The following is a 25,718-nucleotide window of genomic DNA, read 5'->3' on the forward strand; positions in this document are numbered from 1 at the left end:
GAAGATCAGCAAAGAGAAAAGAAGGCAAATCAGTAGAACTATGTTCACGCTGACAACCTATGTAGCGAAACAATTTATTTTCATCCTCTTGTGTGCTCAGTAACGTTGGCCTGTATGAAGGACAGAGTGTTTGCCCTGAGGCAAGGTTATCACCTGCTGCATGATGGTGGTTGCTCCAAATCATTGAGTTGTTACTAAACAATCAGCAATTATACTTGGTCGGCCTTTCCTGATCAGGTCAAGGTGTAAAAATCCAACAAATTCACATTCAATCATTCGGTTTGTAGTTTTACACACTTTGAAACACGTAGTTAAAGTTCTAAATTGAAACATAAAACAAAAATGCAACAAAACTACTTAGTTAGGTTTCGGTAAATGTAAATAAATATATTTAGCATGTATTTAAGCATCAAAAGTAAACTTGGTTGCTCTGCAGAAAATGGTCTCTGTGTCTGATAAACTGAATATATATCGCACTTTATTGCATGTAAGTAGTATTTTACTGTTGTAGCTGTTTGAGGTGGAGCTAGTTTTAACTACTGTATATACAGTATTATATTAAGTATGTTTCCTTTAGTGTATCATCTGAAAATAAGAATAAATGTGTTTTTGTTACCATAGAATGAATTACATACAGAGCAGGTTCTCTTCAGGAAGCTGGCCGCAATGTTTCTACAGAAGCCCAGAACGGACAAACCAAACACTGGCTCTTTTGCATTTTCATGTTTTGGTATCTTCCACCGTAGTTCTACAAGTTTGTCACGGGGGTGAAGGTTCAGTTGGTTGTAATCTGCAACTTCTCCACTATAGATGCCTCCAAATCCTACACACTGCACCTTTAACGGACAGATATGAGAGGAATCGATCTTTTCATCTAACTCTTTGGTGGAAAGTGTCTTTCCCAAATTATTCTTGTAAATCCAAAAGTCCAAAACAAGAATTATCAGAAATTGGGATTTTTGATGGATGACTCAAGACCTTTTATTCAGGAAAAATAATAACATCTACTGGATTCATTAGAGCGGAAGACACAATATAACACTCAGGCCTACTTATAAAGATCTCAGCTTTATTACATAATGCAGAATAAAGCTTAATACTATCATGTCTTACTTGGTGCTGGTCAGCTGAGGCTGCACATTTGAACCACTGACTTTTCTTTTCATGGTTGCAAGGAACAATTATTTTCCCTCATCAAATGATCGGATCATTTTGTTTCCAAGTTATTGTTAAGTCCACAAAATGCCCATCACTATTTGTCAATGAACAATCCATTCCTCTCATCTGAGAAGCTGGAAGCATGCAGTGAATGTTTAAAAAACGTTCCTTGAAACATGAATTAAAATGATTAATTTGTTTCTGTCAATCAACTAGTTTAATTGACTGATTGTTTCAGCCCTGAAAGCCTCTCTGCTAGGCCACCATCATCTGTCCTCTGAGGAAGAGGAGGAGGAGGAGGAGGAGGGAGACTTTTAAGTGACCAGACAGCAGTTCCTACAAGGCCAATTCGGGCCAGACCGGGCCACATGTGGCCCCTTCAGATAATTGGCCTCAGCTGATGGCCAGAAGCAGCAGGCAGCCTAGCCAGTTCTCCCATTAGTGAACCCCTTGGATTCTGGCTCCTTAATCCGTTTTTTTTTTTCAGCTTCACCTACTAATTCTGCACCGCCAGCAGTCCGGAGAAGCAGAGGGAGACAGAAAGACAGCGAGGGGGAAGGAATGAGGAAGAGGCAGAGAAAGTGGGGAGGGCAGTTGAAATTGCAGAGGTGGAGGGGAGTAAAAGACAGACGGAGAGAGAGAGAAGAGTGGAAAGGGAATAGAGTTGAGAATAGATGAGTGGGACAGACCAGGTGGGCCCTTTTTTGTTTTTTGTGCAGACCTTGAGATGGAAAAATAATAATTCTCCCCCAGCATAAAGCGTCAGAAGGGTAAAGAGAGAGATGGAGTGGGAGCAGGAGAGAGGCTTTCTGGGCTTTTTCCAAGTAGTGGCCCATATTTCTCCTCTGGTGTGTGAATCGCTGCTTCATTCTGTGGCCATGTGGGGGAGGGTTTGGGGGGGGGGGGCAGTAGTTGCAATCTGATACCGCCAAATAAAGATAACAAGGTCATAGACAGTCAATCTTGACTGAAGTCTGCTTCTTTAGGAGTCTCCGTGGGGGAGTGCACAGGCCAGCGTTTAGCATGTGGGCTCGTCTGTTGTGGGATTCGTACACACCGCTGATAGTAATCACAGTGTTCTGCTTGTTGCCAGAAAGAAAACCGAGAGCTTAACATTTTGTACGCCATTTGTTATTTTGATCAAATGCACCCCGTTTGTATTACTGGACGGCCACTGACTGTTCTCATCTGCCTGAACAGAAACATATTGTTGTCTGTTTTGCTGATAAATGGCAGTTTCACGCTGTCTTCTCCCATTTAAAATACAAGTTGTCAGTAGTCGTTCTTATTTTTTGTGAAAAGGAGAACACATTTTCTCTGGGATGATGAAGGATCTATGTCTGATTTGAGAGTGGTGGAAAGGATCAGCTCCCTAATACAGACATCCATTACGATCGTCAACTTCTCACGAGCTGAGAAAAACACCGTTTTTAGCTTTGTGGCGATGCATTTTTAAGGTACAGTAGTCCAATGAAACGGTTTATCTGAAAGAAAAAAAATGGTGATATATGTTTTTTTACTAGAAAGCAACAATCTGTAATGTCTAATGTGACTGTATAGTTGTGTAAAATTGAGTCCATTTGTTTTTTGTACAGAGTAAACCAACCTAAATATCTGAGTGTATACAGCCATTAGAGCGGCTCTCTGAGGCTTTATACTTTGAGGTAAATGCTAACATCAGAATGCTATTATGCAGATGTTACACAAGTATACGGTTTAACATGTTTACAATCTATTAACATGCACATATTTGCTATTTCGCACTAAACATAAAGTACAGCTGAGGCTGATGGGAATGTCATTCGTATCGTAAGTATTTATATTAGACAAAATTGAAACCGGACCTGATGATGGGATCACCAGATTCCAATTCATCTGAACATCTGAACCGTGAGAATCCGTCCAATAGTTGTCGAGACACCTCACACACACACACACACACACACACACACACACACAGAAAATAATGGTGGCATTTGGGTAAAAGTCAGAGGATCATCAAAGCCAGTAGGCATTGATATGGTAATCCATCCAAAAGTAAAGTGATAATCTGGACCAATGTGGTGAAGCTAACAACCGACAGAACGAGCATAAAAACACAAACACATCAAATGTATTGTATGTTGACATAGAGTAGACTAGAGTAGCCGGTTTACGAGATCATTTCAAATTAATGAAAAGCGAAGTCATCGTCAGACGATAGCAGATGGTTTCCCAGATTGTATTTCCCAACAACCAATTCATTCCGCCTCGTTTGCTCTCCACACAAACAGTTTCAGCTAAAGCCTGCTCGGATGTGATTGGTCAATTGGACAACAAACGTTTCCAATACCAAAATATATTGCAGACAGATTTTACATATGAATGCAGAATCTAATGCTGAGAGCAAATCAGATAATCAGTCAGATAATAAATAAAGTATGTTGAACCACATCCTTCATACAGTAGGCTTCTTTCTTTACTCAGCCACCCACAGGTTAGTGTGTTTTAAACGCACGCACACACACACACACACACACACACACACACGCGCACACACACACACCCACACACACACACACCCACACTTGGCTGTGAAGTCACTGCAGTTCGACTCAGCACGGTCACTAATCTCAAAATGACTGTCATGTATCAGCTTTGTCAGAGTTACTGCGGTACTGAGACAGAGACTTGCCGGTAATTACATCATTTTCTCAAGACACGTATAATTATTGTAATTCATGTTGTTGTACGTTGGCTTGCAACAGCATGCAGCAATTGGCCAAACGCTCCTTTGACTGTGTGATCCAGTGTTTTGCAATAAATCTTCAGCTCCATAAATCAAAGCGTGTCTCTGCAGCACGGCATACATGTTGGCTTGTTTTAGCGGTTAATATTAAAATCATCAGGTTGGCTTTAGGCCGATTCAATTAAAGTACATTCATAAAGATGACATAATTAACTCAGGGTGCATGCTCAACATGGATTTATGCAGCTCATCGGATTTAGGTGATATTGTTGATGTACGAAATTCAAAGAGGAGGAGGAAGGAAGTAAAATGAGCAGCCATTGGGCCGTTTGAGACATTTTGCTGATGCTCTGCAGTATCCAGGAAGATTTTAAGCAGAGTGGTGTTTTGTTCAACCTCTTGTTGGTGAGAGTTACACAGATGGATTTTGGTCACGCTGTAGGAATGCAGTCCACGTGCTGACTTTGTATTCTAATCTAAAAATACGGCTTCTTTGACTGTGCTTCAGCTTTAAGGCAGGGATTCTCAAACTGGGGTCCGTGAATGTTTTTGAGATTCATTCCTTTATATTGTCATGATACAAAATATTTGTATTGTATGTATTTTTTTTTAAATACATTTACATAAGTAAGATCATAGACATGTAAACACTTTTCCAAGAGACATGAGGGTGTCAGGCAGGTCAAGTACAAAAGGCACACTAAAGAGCATCTTCATACTTTCATATTTCTTACTCTAATATTATGTTTCTTTTATCGTCAACAAGTTTTTCTGAAAATACCAAAACCGAACGTGTTAATCCGTTCCTCAACACTTTTCCTACTTTCCTTTACTCCGCTTGTGACTCTCAGCCCCAAACATTTTGATTCTTACTGAAGATGTAAAGCTTTAAAAACAGGTCACAAATATATACTTTGTTTTTTAGAAAAGTGGTAGTAGTTTCTTAAAACAGCTGGGCACTGTAGATTCTAGCAACATTGCTCAAACAGGAATAAATGGTGGATTATTGGGGGGACTATTCTAAGAGGTGGATTAATACACACTTCTATGGGTATTTCTGGCAGCAGGACAGTAAACGTGGAAGTGACTCAGTGCAAAGTGACTCATGGTAATGAGGGAACATGTGACCCCAGTGCAGTGGGCAGTTGCACAGAGGATCAGGCTTAGAAACATTGAATTATTGAAGTAATATTACAGAAATCAAGCAGGAAGAGGACAGGCCTCCCCACTATCTCCGCACTCCAACATACTTTTTACTCTACCCAACATGATTCCATGTATTCTTACTGTATATGTTCTTCTGAATGGGACGTTTTCGCTTGATTCACTTTTCTGGAACTGGTGAACAAGATTTCATAACTGTGATTATTGGATGCAGTCGTTTGTTAATGCTTGTGAGTGCTAACACATACTTTTCCCAAACGCTTTTTTCCTTCAGGTCTTATTGGTGGTTGCCAGGCCAGCTCATAGATGCATTACTGCCCACCACTGGACTGGAGTATGGCACGATCCTCCAACACCTCACACACACACAACCACCCTTTAAATACCCTCTAAGTAAATTGGAGTGGACTGCACCACTAGTAGGGGAGCTCAGCTTAAACACACACAGGCAATAGACAGACAAGTTGGCCACTTGATGTTTACAAGTTTTGTTCATAAGTCACCGATAAATCACAGCGCCACCTGTATATGTAGCAAGCTTCAGCAGCTTCAGAAAAACACAACAACAAAAATAGACCCCCCCCCCCCCCCCCCCCCCCCCTTTCTTCAAACATGGTAAAACCAGGAAGTATAAATAGATACCAGTCCTTAGGCTCCTTTTGCCTGAGGACCAGAAAAAAGATCACTAACAAAGGTAAGACACGAGTCCTGATATTACAAGTATGCTAGCAGTACTTGGCTTACTATCAAACATTTACAGCAAACATGCCTTTTTTGTGCCACTGGCCTGGTTTGTGTAGCGCTGACTTCCATTACTAGAAAACTGTACGCCCATGACTCTTTCTATGTCGCACAAACATTAAAACACACAATGCATGAAATGTCACACCTGGAATTCGAGGGATTATCTCCATCAGCCCTCGTCTGCAATAAAACAATCAAATGATATAAAGTGATATTAGCAGGATAGCAGGCCCTTTTTAATTAATATGTATTGCTGGTAAGTCATGTGGTGTTTTCCCTCCTATTTTTTGTCAAGTTGCATCAAAATGCTCCCCTAATGTGCCCATCATGTGATATAAAGTGATAATGATGCTTATACATGACACATGAGGGCAACATGAGGCCCTTCCATTTTGTCTGAAAGCATCATAACACACCTATTCTAAAAGTAGAGATTTTATTAAATTAAGAAATGCTTTGTGGATTTGATTGATGCTGAAGGGAAAAACAGTCTCATAGACTTACAGGGGACGTGTCTGTCAATAAGGTTGGCCACAGTAAATTGATGCTTTTCAAGTCACATCTCATCTGCAGTGGTGTTACTGTTCTACTCTTTGTATTGCAAAATGTTGTCTTAAGGATATGCACCTTTTTCACAACACAATTTTTTATTTAGACATTTATATTTGTAACAAATGTATCCAGAGGCGTGAGACTTATGGTAGATGGGACCGGCATTTCAACATTTAAGTCGGGATCGGTCAGTCATGCTTCAGTTGCTGTTTGTGGTGCGAGTTTCATGGCAACATTAATCCAAAAGCAGCCACCTTCTTGTCAAGGCGCTTTTTTTGTTCTCTTAGAGTTTGAGATTTTGAAAACGTGATTGTAAAACAGAAGAGGTTTGTCCTCCTGGTTTACATTGTGCAGATGTAAAGCACCATACAGCAAGTTTTACAACATATTCTACATCAGTGTCACTGAATGCTTATTTTCCCTCCGCTCCCAGCAGTCATTACTTTTGATTGATCTTAGAATGGTATAACTGACTATAAATAAGTCTCTGATCACAGTGAGTGTTCGCTTTTATCGAGTGATTGGAAGGTCTGCACTGCGTCTCGTGTACTTTTCAGGTCTTGGTAATTTGATTTTCATACCATTTTAAAGTTAAAGGAAGCCAATGGCTTCCTAGAAGACTTAAAACCCAAATATTATGCTGCAGAATATGGTCAGCGGTGATGTAAAGTACATACACCTGTTTTGTGTGGTCTTGTTTTTGGGGTGCAGCAGCTGCTTTTACACACCCAGAGAGATAACAGTCACTCTGGTGCCGTCCTAATGGACCCTTGCTGCTGCTGTTTGATTGCAGGGTCAGTATTGTTGTATTATAGAGTCTAGGTAGTGCTTCTGAATAAACTACAGGTTTGGATCTAAACGGGGACTTGGTGTGTTTATAGGATGCAGCAGCTGCAGTGCAGGTTTCAGGATCAGACTGGCTGCTGCAGAGAGTTGGCAGGAGAAAACTAACAGAAGCTGAGCAGCATTGTAGTCATAGCTGAGGGGAGGCCTCGGTTTTAGGAGAGCTTGTTTTGTTAATTAGGGTACACCAGATGGCCGGGGTGTTTAGATATCAGCCACAGAAGTGTAGTGACATTCAAATAATGGCTTCAAATACAAGTTTCTTCCTTTCCTATGATGTCGTGGTGATATTTGCCAAGATTGTGCTGTGTCATCCAAATTAAGACATCTTTCATTTTTCATAAGGAGGTTGGGAGCTGCATCCTTTGTGCAAACATTAAGCGTATCTACAAATACTATTTGGCTCTTGGTTTCTGTACTTGATTTTGTCATAGCCCAGTACAATGTAATTTCAGCCATGGCCGCATTAACCTCTCAGGGGCCCGGGGCCAAATAAATGCTGTTGGGCCCCGTTTGACCTCAACACCTAACACCCTCATGGCAGCCGACTCCCAGATCAGACAAAGCCATGGTAGCGACCTGTCAATCACTAGGTAGCCCCGCCCTAAAGCGTACCCTGCTTTATGATCTATTTGACTCTAAATGGACCATAATTTACTAAATGAAGAAGACTTGAAACTAGAGATTGAGACCATAAACTCTTTTACAATGTTTACTGAGGTAATAAATCAAGAGAGAAGTAGAGTCATTTCCTCATAGACTTCTATACAACCAGAGGAGTCGCCCCCTGATGGACATTAGAGAGAATGCAAGTTTTTGCTGTGTCTTTTTATTCTATTGTTGCTAGGCCACAACCAAATGAGTGCTAACGTTAGCTTAACACAAACCGTAAGCTGTACGCTAATAGTTAATAGTACAGTTGTAATTCGTGAAAACAATTCAAAACTGGTAATTCAGACCGATGTGGTCGGTAGGTGTACAGTTGACTTCTAAAGGGGCCTCTCATGGAAAGCCGGTATTATTATTTACGCATTCAAAGTTTTGTAAGTTTGCTGGTTGAGTTCTTCTTGAGTAATACGACTCATCAGAAGAGGTCTGTTACAACAGTTCAGTTTGGCTGCAGCCTTCATCTTGATGCTGTGACTTTAAGTTGGTATTTTACTTGATTAATCAGCCGATTATTAAACTGATTCATTTTTTAATGGAATATCATAAAAAAATGAAAAAATCCCATCATAATATCTCAGTTGTGATGTCTTGAAATGTCCAGAAAAATAGAAATTTAGATCGTTGACTCTTTTTTATCTTCAATTACACACAGCTTTTTTGATTATCAAAATGGCTGTTGATTTTTTTCTTGTCTAACTTATTGTCATTTTTTCACTCTGAATCAATTTGTACGTTCTTGAGAGAGGAAGGAAACACTTCTGATATTATGATTGTGTATTGTTTTCTTCCATTCCATAGCAGTAGGAAGTAGAAGTGGGGACTTCCTCACCAGAGAAACACGAGTTCAAATATTTACCGACTATAAAGCGACGTGTTGAACTCTGCCCTCTTGGTTCAGGGGCGTTCACGGTGCCGCGCGGTCTTATTTATACCCGGAAACAAGTATTATGTGTAACATTTACGACAGCATGGGCGCTTTGTTTTTGTTACGAATCATTATGAGCCTCCGGTGCGCTTTGTCCACTCGTTAAACATTTTCAAATCAAAGCGGATAGTTGCAATCACAGCCAGTGCGCATGCCCACCCAAACGCTCTGCCATTAGCTCCATGCGCGCGGGCACGCCCCAGGAAAGAATTTGTATGAACCGCGTGCGCTGCTGATGTTACTGTTATGAATGGTGGACCTCAACGACAAGAGAGCTTCAGTAAACCTGTGACAGTTAGACTTACAGAAATAGTAACAGCAGTGCGTTTGACAGACGTTATGAGAAAATATGATATATGATAGTTTTAGTCTGCTACAGGAGATCAAATCACCGAAACCCACCTCTAAACTCACCAGACGATAAGTTAAATATTATAGATAAATACACCAGCAAAACACCCAAATTACATTTAACTAACTTTTGAGCGTCAGAAACACTGTGGTAAAATAACAAATGTATTCTAGAGGTAGGTGATTCATAAACGTACTGTTTATCACAGACACGCTACAGGTTAAGATACAAATATTATAGGAATATTATTTAGGAATAATAGGAATACGACGCGATAAAATCAAGAAGCCAGACACACTGCTAAAAAATATTATGGCTCAATCTAATATAGGAGTTTTTTTAAAGAACCTTAAGTTCAATAATCTAGCTTTTTAAAAATATTAAAGGAATATTATAGGCTTATTATAAGAGATAAACGCTAAATGTTATGGTGAAATATTATAGGAGACATTTTCCAAAAAGGCACAGAGGTCAACATCACTTTTGAGTACAGACACTGTAAACTATGGGTTACAAAATATTAATAGAATATTAAAGAAAACCTAGAACAATTACCAAAAATCAGACTTTTGAGCGTCAGGGATATTATAATACATTTTTCAAAAAGGTATTTCAGGTTAACATTAACTCAGTTTTTAATATCACTGACACATTACAAGTCAATCTTGAATATTACATTTAATTAATAGAAAAAGGCCTAAAGTTCCCACATTAAGTCAATATAAACTCACTTTTGAGTGTCAGACATGTTTCAAGTTATTATGAGACTATTATACTTTAGAGACACAGTGATATCTCAATTTATGTTGGTGTTGTGGTCCCTTTTTTTATTCAGTTATTGTAAAATATTATAGTACTTTAAACTCAACATAAACTCCCTTTTGATAGTTAAGATAGAGCAAGAATAATTACTAAAATGCTACTATGACTATAAACTCACTTTTAATATACATATTAGTTTAGAAAATTAAAGTTAAAACTCACTATTATACCTCTAGAAACCGGTTTAAATGAGTTTGCTGACTTTTAACTCCATCAGTATCATTTAATTCCTCAGGAGTCACAGGCTGTTTGTATTAGTCATTAGAAGCCTGCGTTACATTTGATGGTTTATTCAAGTGTTGCTTCTAATCCTAACATCCTCCCCTCACAGAGCACTATCAGTTTAAGCACACAGTCATTACTGCTGCATTTGTGCATGCGCGCTAATATCAGTCTAACGGTGAGTAATATAGATATGGGGATTTCTGCAGGTGTCAGAAAACGAGATATGGTATTGATTGACTTAATTTTGATTGACACACTTGGCATTGTCGACTTGGCATTGTCGACCAAAGAAGTAAGCTGCATTTTATTTTTCTAGAAGGTGTTTTAGGCAATTTAAACACACAGGTCTGTTTGAGAGTTTCGTATTTTTGCAGCTAATTCAATAAATAAATAGCTTCAACTCGCTTAAAAGCTATTTTTTTTTAATCCTCTGATAATAATTCCTTAAAATGGGAGTCTGTTAGGTCCATATAGAAAGTGTCCTGAGTGACTCCAACTTCAACCAAGTGTGCTCTTAAAGTGTAAATAAAGAGAGCAAGGCTCAAGTACAAATCATAAATCTAGAGTTGGACATGCATGTTATAAAAGAAAAGGGCTATTTTCTGCACCGAGCCGTGATTCTCATATTCTCACCAAATAACAATAACCCATAATATTAAATAAGGCTTTAGAGAATGATCCTTAAAGAAATGTATATTAAAGTGTGATGCGTTTAAGCTCCATTGGATTTATTTCCCTCCACAGAAAAAAAGTGATGCGCAATAAAGTAAAATAAAATGCTTGAATAAGCTTTCAAATGAGCAAAGGAATAAATATCGTCGTCAAAGCCCAGAGAACTAGTGGTTAGTCCCATTAATCCTTAAAAAAAGCTTCATATTTCTGAGATAATCCAGTGGATCAATGTGTCTGCGGATATTTAGCCAATTATTGATTTTGCTCCTCTTTGGAGTAAAAAAACTGTCCCGCTGCGGTTTGTCTCGTTAAACGAAGACTCCTCTAAACATACTTGAAATAAATCTCTCTTTTCCTGGAGTTTATTCAAACAAACATGTTACCATAAACACACGAGGACTTTGAATCACCTTTTTTTGTATACAGTTTAGGCTAATGAACTTACTTCTGCAAAGTCTTACATTACCGTACAAAACACGTTGCACTCAAGTTTAAACATGCGGGGCTTTTTTTTTTTTTTTTTTTTTCTATTTCAGCAAACAAAATGAGAAGAAAAACATTTCAAAGTACAGTCACTGAACGGGAGGCGTCGCGGAGTCAAACGGGCCGGTGGCACCCTGCATCGGTAAATATAAGCACACAGAAGCAGTATAAAATATGTACAATATGAGCTGGATCTCTTTTCTCTCATCGAGTCTGGATTCTTGATAAGCTCCACACTTTATTTAATTTAGTTTTTACTTGTAACCCCCCCCTCCCCCCCCACCCCCCCTTCTGCCAGTCTCCAAAAGCAAGCAAGCAAGCACAAAAGAAAAATCCCATCGTGTGTTTCATATGTTAAGCCTGTATATATTTACATGTATATATGTACAATGCAGCAATGTAACACGTCTTCATCATTTAAAAAAAAATCCTGGACATTTCAACTGCTGTGCAAGTTCATTGGTAAACACATAAAACCCGCATAATCCACTTTTTCTTTTTTTTTTCTTTTTTGAAAAATGATTGCAACTAATCCAGTTTAGTTGTCTTTGACCCCCCCCCCCCCCCCCCCCCTCCCCCTCCTCCCCCCGAATCCGCAGGTAGCCTGTAAGCTCTGACACCGTGTCCGTTTATCACATATATATATTTCTTAATTTTTTGTAACATTTACGCGCGCTTTGGTCCCGTCAGCTGTTGTACTGACACGCGTTCAGGCTAGACCCGGGGCTCTGCAGGCTGCTGTATCCGAAAGTTGGATGCTGTTTGGATTTGAGTCTGAGCGTGGCCAGGCTGGAGTTGCAAGTGTCCCGGTAAACGCTGTACGGAGAGCCGGGTGGCCCGTACGGACACGCGGACGGTGACATAGCCGAGTTGATGCCGGACGTGCCGATCCCGTTCAGGTTGCTGATGTTGTTGAGGCCCGGGGTGGGCATGCCCGGCACGGCGGAGTGGCCCATCCCGGAGGCCATGGTCATGGAGGAGATGGAGTTGGGTGCCGAAAACATGGACTGCGAGGTGAGCGGGCTCATGGAGTTGAAGAAGGTGAAGTTCTTGGTGGACAGCGGCGCCGGGGTGAGGCCCTTGTTCGTCCAGTTGTTGTAGGTGTACGCCGGGTACATGTCCTCGTAAGGCTGCATGAGGCCGCTGAACTGCGGCAGGTAGCTGTTTTTGCACAGGTCCATCTGCTGGTTCCGCTCCCGCTTCCTCCACTTGGCCCGGCGGTTTTTGAACCACACCTGGAGGACGGACACACACACACGGTTATAGGCCCATTGCGGGAACGTTGAGGAGCAGAATGGTCACCTGAATAGTCCCAAATAGTCTAAATCTGGAACCTACATTATTTTGATTTTGGCATAGAATGTAGTCCAATTTATTTAACTTATCGTCTTATAGGACAACATCAAGTCACAGTTATGTGGCAGTATCTTGTTTTGTATTTTAACAATCAACAAGCTGTATGGGCCTTCAGTTTGTCTTTTGTTAATTCTCATAAATTGTACTGATAGAATAATATTTCTGTCCCAAAAAGTGCTGCTGGCTTCATGGTTTGTTGGTGTCTTGGCTGCAGAAAACACACACACACACACACACACACACACACACACACACACACACACACACACACACACACACACCTATATATATATATATATATACAAAAATACATATATATATGTATACATGTATATGTATTTTTTTTACACTAAATAGCCCTACAGCTAAATTCCAAATGTGAAGCTGCAGTCCACGTTGAGGATACAGCTGTTTAATGTCCTCAGTTGTCTAAAGATTTGTTTACAACAGTTTATAAACACAGCATAAATGGACCAGACTGTAAGGACCAGACTGCAGTTTCAATCGTGAACACACACACACACGCACGCACGCACGCACACACACACACACACACACACACACACACACACACACACACACACACACACACACACACACACACACACACACACACACACACACACACACACACACACACACACACACAGGCTTATTTACTCCGTGGTCAAAGTTAGGCTCTATACATTTATATTTTAATCATATATGGCCACAACAAATCAGTTAGAATTTTAGAAAAATGCACTTTCATCAAGTGAAAGTCAATCTTCAGTTGTTTGAGTGCTCAAGTCCTGACTGTGGATTTGGGTTCTGGTCCCAGCGAACACATCAAACAGTCCTATTTGTCTTCTCACATAACAATCCTCACTCACTCCGGTTGTTCTGCACATTTTAAACCAGCTAGGCGTTTAAATTACAGGAGAAGCTGCTATAGTCCAGTAGAAACTTCAACTTTAAATGAATCCAGTAAATGTCCCCTTTAATTTGTTCAAAAGTGAATATTTAGGGCGGAAAGTGAACGGTGAACGTCTTGTTCTTCCAAACAAACGCTCTTTGTTTGCACGTGTTTTTAATTGTCTATTTATTAAAGCCTTTGTTTAAACTTTAAAGCAACATATATTTAAATCATGTGCGCAGTTGAGCTCCAAGCGTGCAAAGAAACATAATTAAATGACCAACTTTTCTCTTCAATCATCGCACAACGTTTTTTTCTTCAAATAATTATTCTTTGTGAGAAATGTATCTTCAAATATTAATATTTTCTGCAATCAAATTCGATGACTTGATTCAAATAAAAGTTACATTTCAACATAAATGTGTTTTAACTAAAGTAAGACCCAAAGATGTGTTGAAGGTAACTATTCAGTAGCGTAGCACACGTGAAGCCTACGTGAGTGTGTGTGTGTGTGTGAATCAACTGTAACTGCATGGATCAGACGCGCGCGCCTCTGGATATCCTCACGCCTTATCGAAGCCTGACAAAATATCCGTCACTTCGCACTCTGCGAGTCATTTTTTAATACACAGTTGAAACAGTTTACAAGTGGAAGCATCGGCCGGGCTATTTATAGCCGCGCAGGGGACAGGGTGCTGCGGACAAATTGTCCACAAAGACGTGAGCGATGTGACGGAGAGCTGCGGAGGAAACGCTGCGTTTCTCTGCACCGCCTGTTTCAGTGTCCTGTACCGAGCCAAATAAATAAACTAATACACATTCAATAATATATTTAAGTTATTAATAATACTTTGGATTTTAATGGCACGTTAACAAGCAAAGAACAATCATTATTTAAGATATTTTACGATGGTAACATTCAAAATAAATGAGCCACAAATCTCAATATATAATCTGTCAAACTCGACTAAACACCGATGACCTTAAAAGGTCAAGTCCAACCACTTTGAAATGTCAAAACATTTTTCATAAATGTGCAGATATGAATCTCATATATCAGGCTGCTTGATGTCACGCCACGTTCCTTTTTGAAAACTGTTTTCTTTTTATTCCGTCAAAATAAAAGGCAGCACTGTTTGAACTTCACCCTCATTGACTCCAGAAATGAAAAACCATGGCTCTCTAAACTTTCTGAGACTTTTTTGTTTTTAACCCCCCCCCCCCCCCCCCGCACTTTAAATAGCTGTATGCATTTTTTATGCAATTTGAGAAGGTGGAGTATTGCAAGGACGGGCAGCCAGGCGCCAGTTGCTGTAGTAAATGAAAACCAACTGCAATTGTTTTTGGTTTAACGCACGTTTCTTACGTCCACATTTTCTCTTCGAGAAAAGAGCAGCCAGCATGGATACCTGTGTAGGGAACTCGCTGTGTCATTTATTTTCTGAATTGAATGGTTATAAATACGTCGTAATGATGCGTAAACGTGAATAGATTTAATCACACGCTGTTCCTGCTCATTGCACAGCTCCATAGATCTGGCTGCACGGACCGTCTCCTCCACGAGGACAGATAAGGGTCCACACGGGTGGTGATGTCATCAAAGGACAATTCCTCCATTGGCTGCATTAGCAGCGCGGATACGCTCTCAGAAAGAGATGTAATTTCCAGTAGATCCAAATAGTTACAGACGGCTTCAATTTCTGCTTACGTTTCAACATGAAATGTGTTGACGCCAACGTGTCGTTGTAGAGCTGCTCGTGTCAGAAATACGCGTGGTGTTGAGAATTGTGTTTTATAATAATGGAAGACCTATTTTTTGGATGCACCGTAGCTGATAGTCATGGATGACAGCAACTTGATATCTGTTAACGCAGCAGTTTACAAATCACCCAGTTACTATTACCAGTTCATTACTTATGTGTGTCTCTGAATCATGACACGTTTAGTTTCTAACAAAGTCACTGCAGTAATTTACATGGATTCTGTGAAAAGGCTGGATACGTTCAGACAGTTGGCAGCAAGAGAAAAGCGACACTGTAAAGACCTCAATACCACAAATAAAAGATCAATATGTTGTCTCTTGTCCTGATATGAAATTAAAATGCTGGAAGAGCAAATGAGCAACAAAATCATGGAGATTCATCTGCAGTATCTTTCAAAATAGCTTTGGTTTGGGTAGGTCGATGGTCAATTTTGCATCAAAATGTTAGTTGGACCAAGAAGTTGTATAAATTCGGAGCACCAATCATACACAGACACTCGTATTAAAATGGTAATTCCAAGTTTTTTTGTTGGGAGAATTACTTTTTTGCTTTAATATTCTTAGAATTATTTATCTATTTCCCTAAACATTTTGTTGATTATTTGGTTCATGTGTGTTGGAGTTATTTCATATATTTAGGTAAGATTTTCCCACCCAATAACGTTGAGATGTATCTCCCAAATTGTCTTTTACGCACGCATTACGCACGGCCCTGCTGGCCTCTTACCCGGACTCTGGCCTCGGTCAGGTTGGTCCACACGGCGATCTCCTCCCTGGTGCTCATGTCCGGGTATCGGTTCCTCTGGAAAGTGGACTCCAGCTCCTGCAGCTGCTGGCTGGTGAAGTGAGTCCGCTGCCGCCGCTGCTTCTTCTTCTTGGGATCGTCCGCGTTCCCGTCATCGCTCCTGTGTTCAGCGCTCCTCTCCTTTTCTGCGGATCATAAATCGGGATGAAACGATTGCATGCTGCCGCTTTTGTATTGTCCTGTTACCATTTTCTTTTCATTTAAAAGTTAAACGTTTCAGATTGAAAATAAGGGCAACAACGTGCAAAACGACCTACATCTTGAAGTCAACTATAACAAAAAAGTTTTGCCAGCATGAAATAAGGAACTTCAAAGCTATAAATAAATGATTTACAAAATAAAGCCCCAGGTGAGAAGTGCCATATTAAAGCCAAATATTTACAAAGTTTTGTATCGATTCTCTCAAACACACTTGGATCAATATTACTTTCTTTACGAAGAGGTCTGCCCACTCCTCTTATCTCCGGAGTGCTATCTTGTATTCGTGTTCTCACAAGATTGCCTCATTAAACTGAAGGGTCAACACGTGCAAAGGTTAATTACAAAAAGGGAATACTCTTGAATGTTTGCCAAGAATCAACTTAAAACTTAAAGCCACAACATTATTCTTTTTTTATTTAAGCCCCATAAATAATTCAAACAAAGGAAATTATAAATAAACATTCCTCCATATTTGCTATATTCCTCATATGGAGTGAGACAGAAGAACAAGTCGGGTTGCTAAAAGAAATGTGGCCAAGTCGAAGAATAAAAAGCTTCTTCAAGAATTGTTAATAGCCTGCAGACTTTCTGGCTTTTAGTTTAGATTGGTGGATGGGCCCAATATTTATAGTTGGTTTTAATGCATTTACTGACAGCAGGCCAGGCTGTTCTGCACATTTTTCCCTGACAGACTCCGAGATCCTGCCAAGTGTTTGCTTCAGCCAGCGCAATAAACAAAAAACACGCAAAAAAACCTGGACTATTCTCCCCGTCCTGTTGTATTTAGGCGCATTCAACTTTGGAGCAGAAATAGACCAAATTAAGATTTGATGCAAATGGAATTTTATGCACTTTATCCAAATGCTTGTTGCGCCGTAACACGCGGAAATAAATCGTCATCGCAGTGAGAATAAACAAACACTGAGACACAAGTTAAGAGTGTCTGCTTTTCCGTAGCATCAAAGTGTCGAGATGTCTCTGACAGCCCACCGTAAACGTGCTTATGGAGACGTAAAATAAACTGTTATTGCACTCAGAAGAAGGAATAGAGTTGCTAAAAGCACTCTTGACTGTGTACCTGCCAACTCTGTGTCCGAGGACTCGCTGCTTGAGTTCTCTAAAGTTTCCCGACTGCTGTTTGAAGTTCTCGGTAAATGAAACGCGGGGGCCGCGTCGCGGGCCGGCGGTGCTCTCGCTGCCTCTGCGTTTCTGTCCAAATTCATCCCACCTTGAAGAGAAGGATGCGTACAAGAGGGGAAACGGGGGAGGAGGGTGAATCCTGGGGGTGCACAAAGCTTTCCTCAACAGCTTAAAAAATCCACCCGCTGCCAGACACCACACTGCGACATGAGAGGAGGAATCACACGGAGAAGGATTTCCACCAAAGTGTAGTTCTTCCACGAAGAAAAGGACTTCGAAGAAAAGAAAAAAACCCTCCTCTACAGTGACGGCCCAGTGCGCGCTCCTTCTCTCCACTGCAAGGGAAAAATAGCTTCTGCCCGCTGCGACTGAGAGGAAGCTCCGGCTCTCTAACCCACACGCAAGACCCAGCCCATCTGCTGCGTATAACCTCCCTAAAATGAGCGAGTCCCACCCACTACGCCAGCCCGCTGCAAGAAAAGAAGAAAAAAAGCCACATCCATCCACACAAGTCTGACGTCAAGAGGAAACAAGTGGAAAAATGATGCCATTAATTTATAAGACGTTTTTTTTTTTATCGCATGGAAATCTCTGGAACGTAAAAAGCGTCATATTGGAGCAAAACAACTTTGTTCACTTGCTAAGACATTTTTTACAGCGTTCATTTTCCTCTATTCGTCGGGAGCGCGCAATGCAACGCTTTGCTCTTTAGGCATAAAATGGGCCTTTTATTCTTGCAGGCATGTTTGAATTTTGTCCAGCGCAACGTAGCTGGGTGCGCTTCTACACACACACGCAGCCACACAATGTACTGTATATCTCGGATATGTACCGAGCTGAGTAAACATTTGCCTTCCAACACGGGCCTGCCCAGTTACTGTTTCCTCACTATGAAAAGCGCACGATATGAAGATTATTGTGTGTGTGTGTGTGTGTGTGTGTGTGTGTGTAAACTGACAGATGTAGCTCTATCAGCGTTTCACTTTGACAAATAAACAATCGGGACTAATGGAAGCCCGGCAGAGCAGAGACAAACATCAGTGATTTATCCACAAATATGTTGCTGAATAGTAATCTGTTGACAGCAGCGGATCTGTGCGCGCGGCACTTATAACGACATAATTAATAACATGTATTAAAAGTTTCTAAACTTTGACGTACATTCGTGTGGTCATACTGCTGGATCCAGAACCTCTCAGAACGAAACCCCTTTATGGTTGATGGTCCGCTACCTGATTCCAGACCTGAATGTGGCTGATGGTGACCCATAGCAGTCATCATTGAACAGGCTTACGCTTTATAGCTGTTTTACCACCTTGGAGACTCAAAGTATTCACAAACAAGCCAAATCACGTATAGAGGGCTATTTTGGTTAAAATTGTGAAAGAGTTGAATTTGAAAACTCAGCTGTTGGAATGTCTGTATGTGTTTTCTGGTCTAATTATAGTCTCTGGTCCCTCACGCGCATGCACAGTGCGGGCACTGACTCACAACGCAGTCAAAGTGAGATGTAACCTTCACTGTGTGGAGAATAGAGCTCCGTCCAGAAACAAACTTCTCTTTGTTAGCAAACGCGCATGGTCACAAAACACGGAGGCCAAACGTCTCAATATCAATTAGTTTAAAGTCAGTTTGGCTCCAGGTGAGGCCTTGTTGTAATCACTTAAGGTTCATAGATCTGGTGCGTCATGGGTAGTTTTTATTGTCGGTCATTTACTTTGTTGCTTACGCAACATTCGCACATATCTACGTATTGTGTTTATAATTAAGCTCTTTCAGTGTGATTACGCACTTCAGGATGGAATCGATTACTGAAGACTTAAAATCATATTTCTGTCACTAAAATAAAGGGAAACATGTGCCAATGAAGTCAGAAACTTGTTTCCATTTAACCAATGTGTTTTTATTTCTGGAATGAAGTTGCCTTCTGAATAATGAAACAATCCAAACCTTCCACACACATCGGCAAAAAAGAATCTATTGCGGTGACTAAATGACCAACAAGGAAAGGACACATTTTGTTGTGTCTCTACATGATTTAACAGAAAACGAAGTACAAAACACAAATTACGTCAATTTACACACTTTTTAAACCACAGACTGAAAGCTGTACGTTTCTCCTGCAACGTGAGACCGGCTGACCGGCTGACTTGCCGTGGTTCAGCTTGTGTCGAGTAAATGCGCACCGGCTCATGCCTTGCCGTCTGGGACTCGGACTGTCTCCGGCGCCAGTCTCGAGCATGTTCGGCCATTGTATGACAGCGACGTCTGACACGAGATCCCCGTCCGACCGGAAAACTCCCCCGAAGGCCTTTTCTTAAAAGACAATAGTGCAAGCTCTCAACAATCACTTGGCTTTTCCCATCTATGTGTTGGGCCTCAGCGTGTTCTTGAGAGATTTGGGGCTCACATAAGGGCCTGTATTATATTTCTACACATCACAGGCCTTTCATAGTAATTCATTCTAGTTGGGAAGTCTGAATATCCAGAAAATGAATCAGCCAATCCAGTGGTTTTGATTTAAATAGCAGATCCTCATTATCTCCAGCGTGCGTCACTATGGCCTGTTGTCTGCAATACAATGCTTGTAAGAAGTTCGCCCCTTACTTACTGAAGTGCCATTGGTCAGAAAACCAACATGCCCTATACCTGTGCACTTGTATTCTGAGCTGCAGAAAGGTGCGTAAATGGCAAAAAAAAACCCGAATTCAGCTGCAGTGGGTGAACCAAACATGAGCGCATAAGTGGGATTCTGTGCGCAAGATGCATTTTTGTTAAATGTGACCTCGAGGACTTGGTCATCCCATCGTGTCAGCAGGTGGTATTTACTATGCAGGTTGTGGAGACGGAATGGACTGAAAATGTAAATTGGTGCGTGTTAGTACGGGATTAGTGGGTGCATTGCGTGCACTTGGGTCAATATACTGTGATTATCATTACAAAAAACAACTGAGGTCTTTCTGTAATAAGTTTAGGAAAGCAACTGAATAACACATTGTAACATCACATTGGCTTGTTGCAGGGGAATCAGAATGTATACTCTTCAAAAAGTCATTTTTCTAATATTCTATAGAACAAAAGTCCCAATAAACTCGCTGACCCTTAAAGTCCTCATAGAGATATTAAAGGATGTACAGCACATGGAGATTCCTCTCTGTCCGCGAGCAGATATTACAGGCTGATAGATGGAGGTAATCTAAATACCCAGCCTCCTCAGCCTGCATCCCTGCCCGCGTCCCACTCCTCCTCTGCTCTGGAGGGCACTTGCGTGTGATGGATGAGTTAAAAAGCCTTTCCATCCGGCAGGACAGGTTAAAGGCCAGTGGCAATGCAAACACTCATATTTTGCCTCCAAGAAGTGAAAATAAACTCCTCGACCGCCGTTAATCACACACCAAACACACATAATAATGGTCTATTTTTTCCTCTCTTAAGGGAACCAAACAAAGTAAAGCTATAGAGCCACGGGGGCCAAAAAACAAAGCATTGCCTATAGAAAACTAAAGCTGGCGAGTAGATTCAAAGGCAGGACAGCAGTGGATGTAACTGGACACGGCGGGTAACTGGATAAGGACAGAGCTGATTATTTCCTTGGTGATGGTTTCCCTGCTTGGTCCAAGGCCTGTTTGACAACCAATAAACAACCTGACAAGAAGGGACACGGGTGTAAATAAAACAATAACCTCTAATGACCATCATACTCGTAAGGAAAAGCTATACAAATGCTGTAAAATGTCGGATTTTTTGTGCATCGTGTGGTTGTGGGGGAAAAACGTTGCCTGAGTTGAGATGGAATTATCCCTCAAAAATACACATTTGTTGCTTACAAAAAGGATTTTTTTCTATCTTTTGATGATTAGTCTCCAAAACCCAATAAAACGCACATATGTTTATTAGCAACAACATTCCACTGTACCTCTAATGAAGGTCCATTTAGTCTGAATGTCCGCCTCAGTTAATACAAACATGCTCAGCATGCCAAACGTCTTTCTTTGTCTTTACAATAATTATGTTTCCAATTTGAGTCGTGACCTTATGTTGAAGCTGCTGCTATTAATAAAATGACGATTTCCTGAAAGAAAATGTAAAAATGAAAAGGATTGTACACGACCAGCACGTGCATGTCTGGCATTTAAATGTCTTGGAAAAACCGCGGATATTTTCTAAAGTTCTCACGTCTCCATTAGACGTTCTTTCTTTGGTCTGTGATTAAATCCAGCTTTACTGAAAACCTCCATTTAAATACAATAAACATTTTTATAATATGTCGTTATGTTAAACAAATATAACTTGTAATCTTCTGCTGCTTTTTTTTGCCGTCTATTCCTATTGTTTTTTGTTTTTAAAAGGTAAAACGACTCACCAGGAAATCATTATCATCATAAACCAGACACAAAATAATAAAGGAGAAAATAGATGGTGAAAATAAAACTCAACTATAGGCCTCATTGTTGCAAATGCTGTTGCTCTCATTTGATTTTCGCACGCTCACATTTGCGTCTCATTATGTGATCTGTCGTCATGTCGTAAATGCGCTGTGTGCATTAATTCCTCGCATATCAAACATATGCGTCCGAAAGCAGCTGCCTGTGAACACCAACAGCTTGTGTGCTGCGATATTTGCCAACAAGTTCTGACCTTGCGCCAAAACCGAGAGGTACAGTATCCTCACTTGTAGACTACAGCATCCTTCTGCTTTACATGATAGCTTCTAGTTTTGTAACTCTGAGGCATGAATGATTTATTTTATAGTCGTGAAGAGAAGAAGTCATACCTGCGTCCCCGCAAGAAATCACATCCTTCGACAGATTCAGTTCCATTCCAGTTACCTGAAAAAAAGAATATCCTGCATATCAGACTTGCATAGATAATAAATACAGTTATACATATATACAAATACATGTATTGTCCCCTCTTAAAGCCATTACGTTATATATAAGTTCTTATAAAACAATATCATCACATTTTAGCCACTGCACTTAAAGAATTAAAAGAATCTAAAACTTCATATCTTTTTGCATCTGAATCCTCACTTCTCTTTTTTTTTAAAAGTATACTTATCATATATGGACAATTCCAAGGTAATACAGCCAAAACAGAAATAAATGAATTGTTTTCATTTTATATATGTATTTTTTTTAATTTTTTACATAACAGCCTCTCCAAAACTTTCACCAAGGCCTTCACACGTTGCCACACACATCTTTATGTTTCGTATGCTTCGTTTCGTCCCTTACCCAACATCCCAAAGTTTACCTTGCCATTATAACACACACACACACACACACACACACACACACACACACACACACACACACACACACACACACACACACACACACACACACACACACACACACACACACACACACACACACACACACACACACTCCTATCTACAGGAATCCATTTGCTGCTCTATGTCCTCGGTAAATCTTCGCTCAGCTCCCTTCTGTCCCTCCGTGTTCACACGCTTCACTGGCGCGCCCCCGCCTGCACTTTATATTTATTTGGTTAATTTAAGGCGTCAGTCAGATATTATAGGGAAATGATGAATACGTCTGCATGCTATATCTGGCTAACAATGATGCTCAGGCACTCTGAATAGCACAGACTATATTTTAGCTTCCAATGATATTTTCTGCTGCTTTTTATCTCTGTCAATCGTTCCTGTGCGTAAAGATGCACCCAATAAGCCTCCGGCCTCTCTACGGTCACTAAAGCCCCTTTGACCCCCACAAGCCGACAACACGCACTGCTTAATGAGGGAGGTCAGCACTTATCAACTTTTCATTTTCTCCATCACGCTCAACGCGGACTCGTGTGTGACTCAAATGTGTAACATCCGAAGCGTAAAACGGTCAAAATGGAGAAGCCAGCCAACCGTCTGACCGGTTACCTGAGCTGAAATTCAACAACCGGACAGACGAGAGGTGTTTGTTGTACTCACCAGTTGGTGCCCAACGGAGGCAGACGACAGAAAAAAAATGAATAAAGCCTCAGAATCTCCCCCATGCAGGTGTTCGATAAATCCACTTTATGCGTTGGCTGCGCGTAAACGCTGCGTCCGCGATATTCAGCGCTTTGGTTGAGTCTCTGCGGTGCTGGTTTGGTTTTCTTCGCCAGCGGTCTGCAGCACGCCTCGCGGTGACGTCACGATACCGCAACCGACAGCCCTACCTCCCCGTTGTCATCCTCTGTATCCCATGCACCCTCAATCATCTCCTCATACCATTGCTTTTTCTTTTTTTTAATCTTCATCATTTTTTATTTTTGCAACAAATTTCACAACTTTATCATCCTCAACTGACGCCCCCTTCATCTTCGTCCTCATTGTTTTACCAAAGTGTATCGTTATTCTCAGTTTCTGATCTTCATCTTAAAATGTATTTTCACCCTCATCCTTATTTCTCAACCCTCAATATGTTAGCAACGAGCAGAGAAAAATTAAGATATGATAATTTAACATTTAATATGATGATGGTGATGTTAGTGATAGTGGTAATTACGATAATAATAATAATGATGATACTAATAATAATATTTTTTAAATTAAAACAATTATGGTACAACAAAAGCAACGTTTTTATTTTATTGTTTAAATAAACCTGCTGCTCATATTTCCCTCTCTCTATGATTAAATGTGTGAGCCGTGACAGCGACTATGAGGAAAAACAGTTTCGGTGTGAAAAGTTGAGACTTTATGAGCTCATTTGTCTGCAATCAATTCAATTCAATTTATTTTGTATCGTCCAATCCACTTTTAAAACAGCTTTACTGTAAACCTGCACATGTCGTGTTACTTGGGTACACTTTAATAATAGTTCTCAGGTATTCTGGTCTACTGTCTCACTCCTGTAGAATAATGAAACACACACGTCTGGTTTATTTTTTGTACGGTTCTAGATTCAATATATTTATTAATTTAACCAGAATCTGTTGCATTTTGTTACTTTGCTTGTCACACACGATATATTCCTCAGTTGGCAGCAGTTCATTTTTATATAAATAGACAGATTTTGTGTTCGGGCACTAAATATGTTTGTCTTCTCGACAATTAATTGATTCGGCAAACAATATTCCGCCTGAACATCACAGCCTAAAGCCATTCGCCTTTGTTAACGGATGATTATTTAAACAATTGTTCATATCCCAGTATTTACATGCAGGTTTAAAGCAATATTTTGTTTTGCTGTTGGTTTGACATGAATCAAAACAATTTAAATGTGCTAATACTTTATTTTTTCTTCTGTGGCTTAAATGCTGCATGGGAATGTGGCTGAATTACAGCTTTTGCCTGGAATGAATAATAAAAAGAGTAATTGATATTTTCAGAAAATCAACAGTAGATGCTCGGCGGAACCTTCAGGCCTTTGTGCGTATTTGAGCTGCAGCGGCGGAGCAGCGCAGAGACGCAAAACGCGACGATAACAAACACTTATATAAATCATTAAGCTGAAGCAATTACACTGATTATTCGGGACACGTATTTAGCTGTGCAGTACGATTATAATAAAGAATAAAATGCCCCCCAAAAGCTAATTATAGGGCCTAACATATAGGCCACAAGTAGCCGAGAGCAAAGTATAGGTTTAGACTGTAAACTTTTAATTAATAATGACGTGAAAGATGAAACAAACAACACTGTATCAATATAAAATATATTTATTTAAATTGAACATATAGGCATTTCTGAAAAGTATCAAATGTGTTTTTAACTCTCTAAATTTTAAACGTCCACAGCCTGAGAAGTGCAGCCCACGCACGGCCACCAGTAAACCACCACAGCAAATATTTCCAGCTCCACATACTTGGTTTACAACCTCCTTCTTTTGGCCTCAGACATGGGAGAAAGTGTGAAATTTGTCCCACCCTTACACTTTCCTTTTTAACTCGGCCAAGAGCTGCGCACGAGGCAAAGCCCGGCTCTGAGAGAAGGATCCTGGAGGGATTAAAGGCGAGCTGCGGGCCTCCCTCCAGGACTCGGACGGACCTCCTTCCCATGGTGCCTCTCGGAGACACCCAAACATCTCTCAACTATCCTCATGTCAGCTGTTTTTTGGTTGTTGTTTTTTGTACTCCTTTATCGAAATTGACATGTGGCTGCAGGTGAGATGCACTTATAGCCAGGAGCAGCTTTTGCTTGATTTTTCTGCCAAATAAATACAAAAATGGACATTAATTTTCTACTAAACGGCTAGTAGCACCATGCAGGTTAACAG

General features: G+C 40.5%; 1 protein-coding gene across 1 annotated transcript; it reads right to left on the reverse strand.

Moving 5' to 3' along the window:
* Positions 1–11,936: 11,936 nt before the first annotated feature.
* pitx1 (paired-like homeodomain 1) lies at positions 11,937–23,511 on the reverse strand (the record flags this gene model as incomplete). The annotated part of the gene is given in 5 exon segments (XM_079171185.1): positions 11,937–12,572; positions 16,078–16,280; positions 22,271–22,325; positions 23,447–23,482; positions 23,485–23,511. Coding segments are annotated over 5 exon segments (870 nt in total). The 3' UTR covers positions 11,937–12,023.
* Between the last annotated feature and the right edge of the window lie 2,207 nt (positions 23,512–25,718).

This window comes from Pholis gunnellus (genome assembly GCF_910591455.1).
Source record: "Pholis gunnellus genome assembly, chromosome: 13".
Classification (NCBI taxonomy): Eukaryota; Metazoa; Chordata; class Actinopteri; order Perciformes; family Pholidae; genus Pholis; species Pholis gunnellus.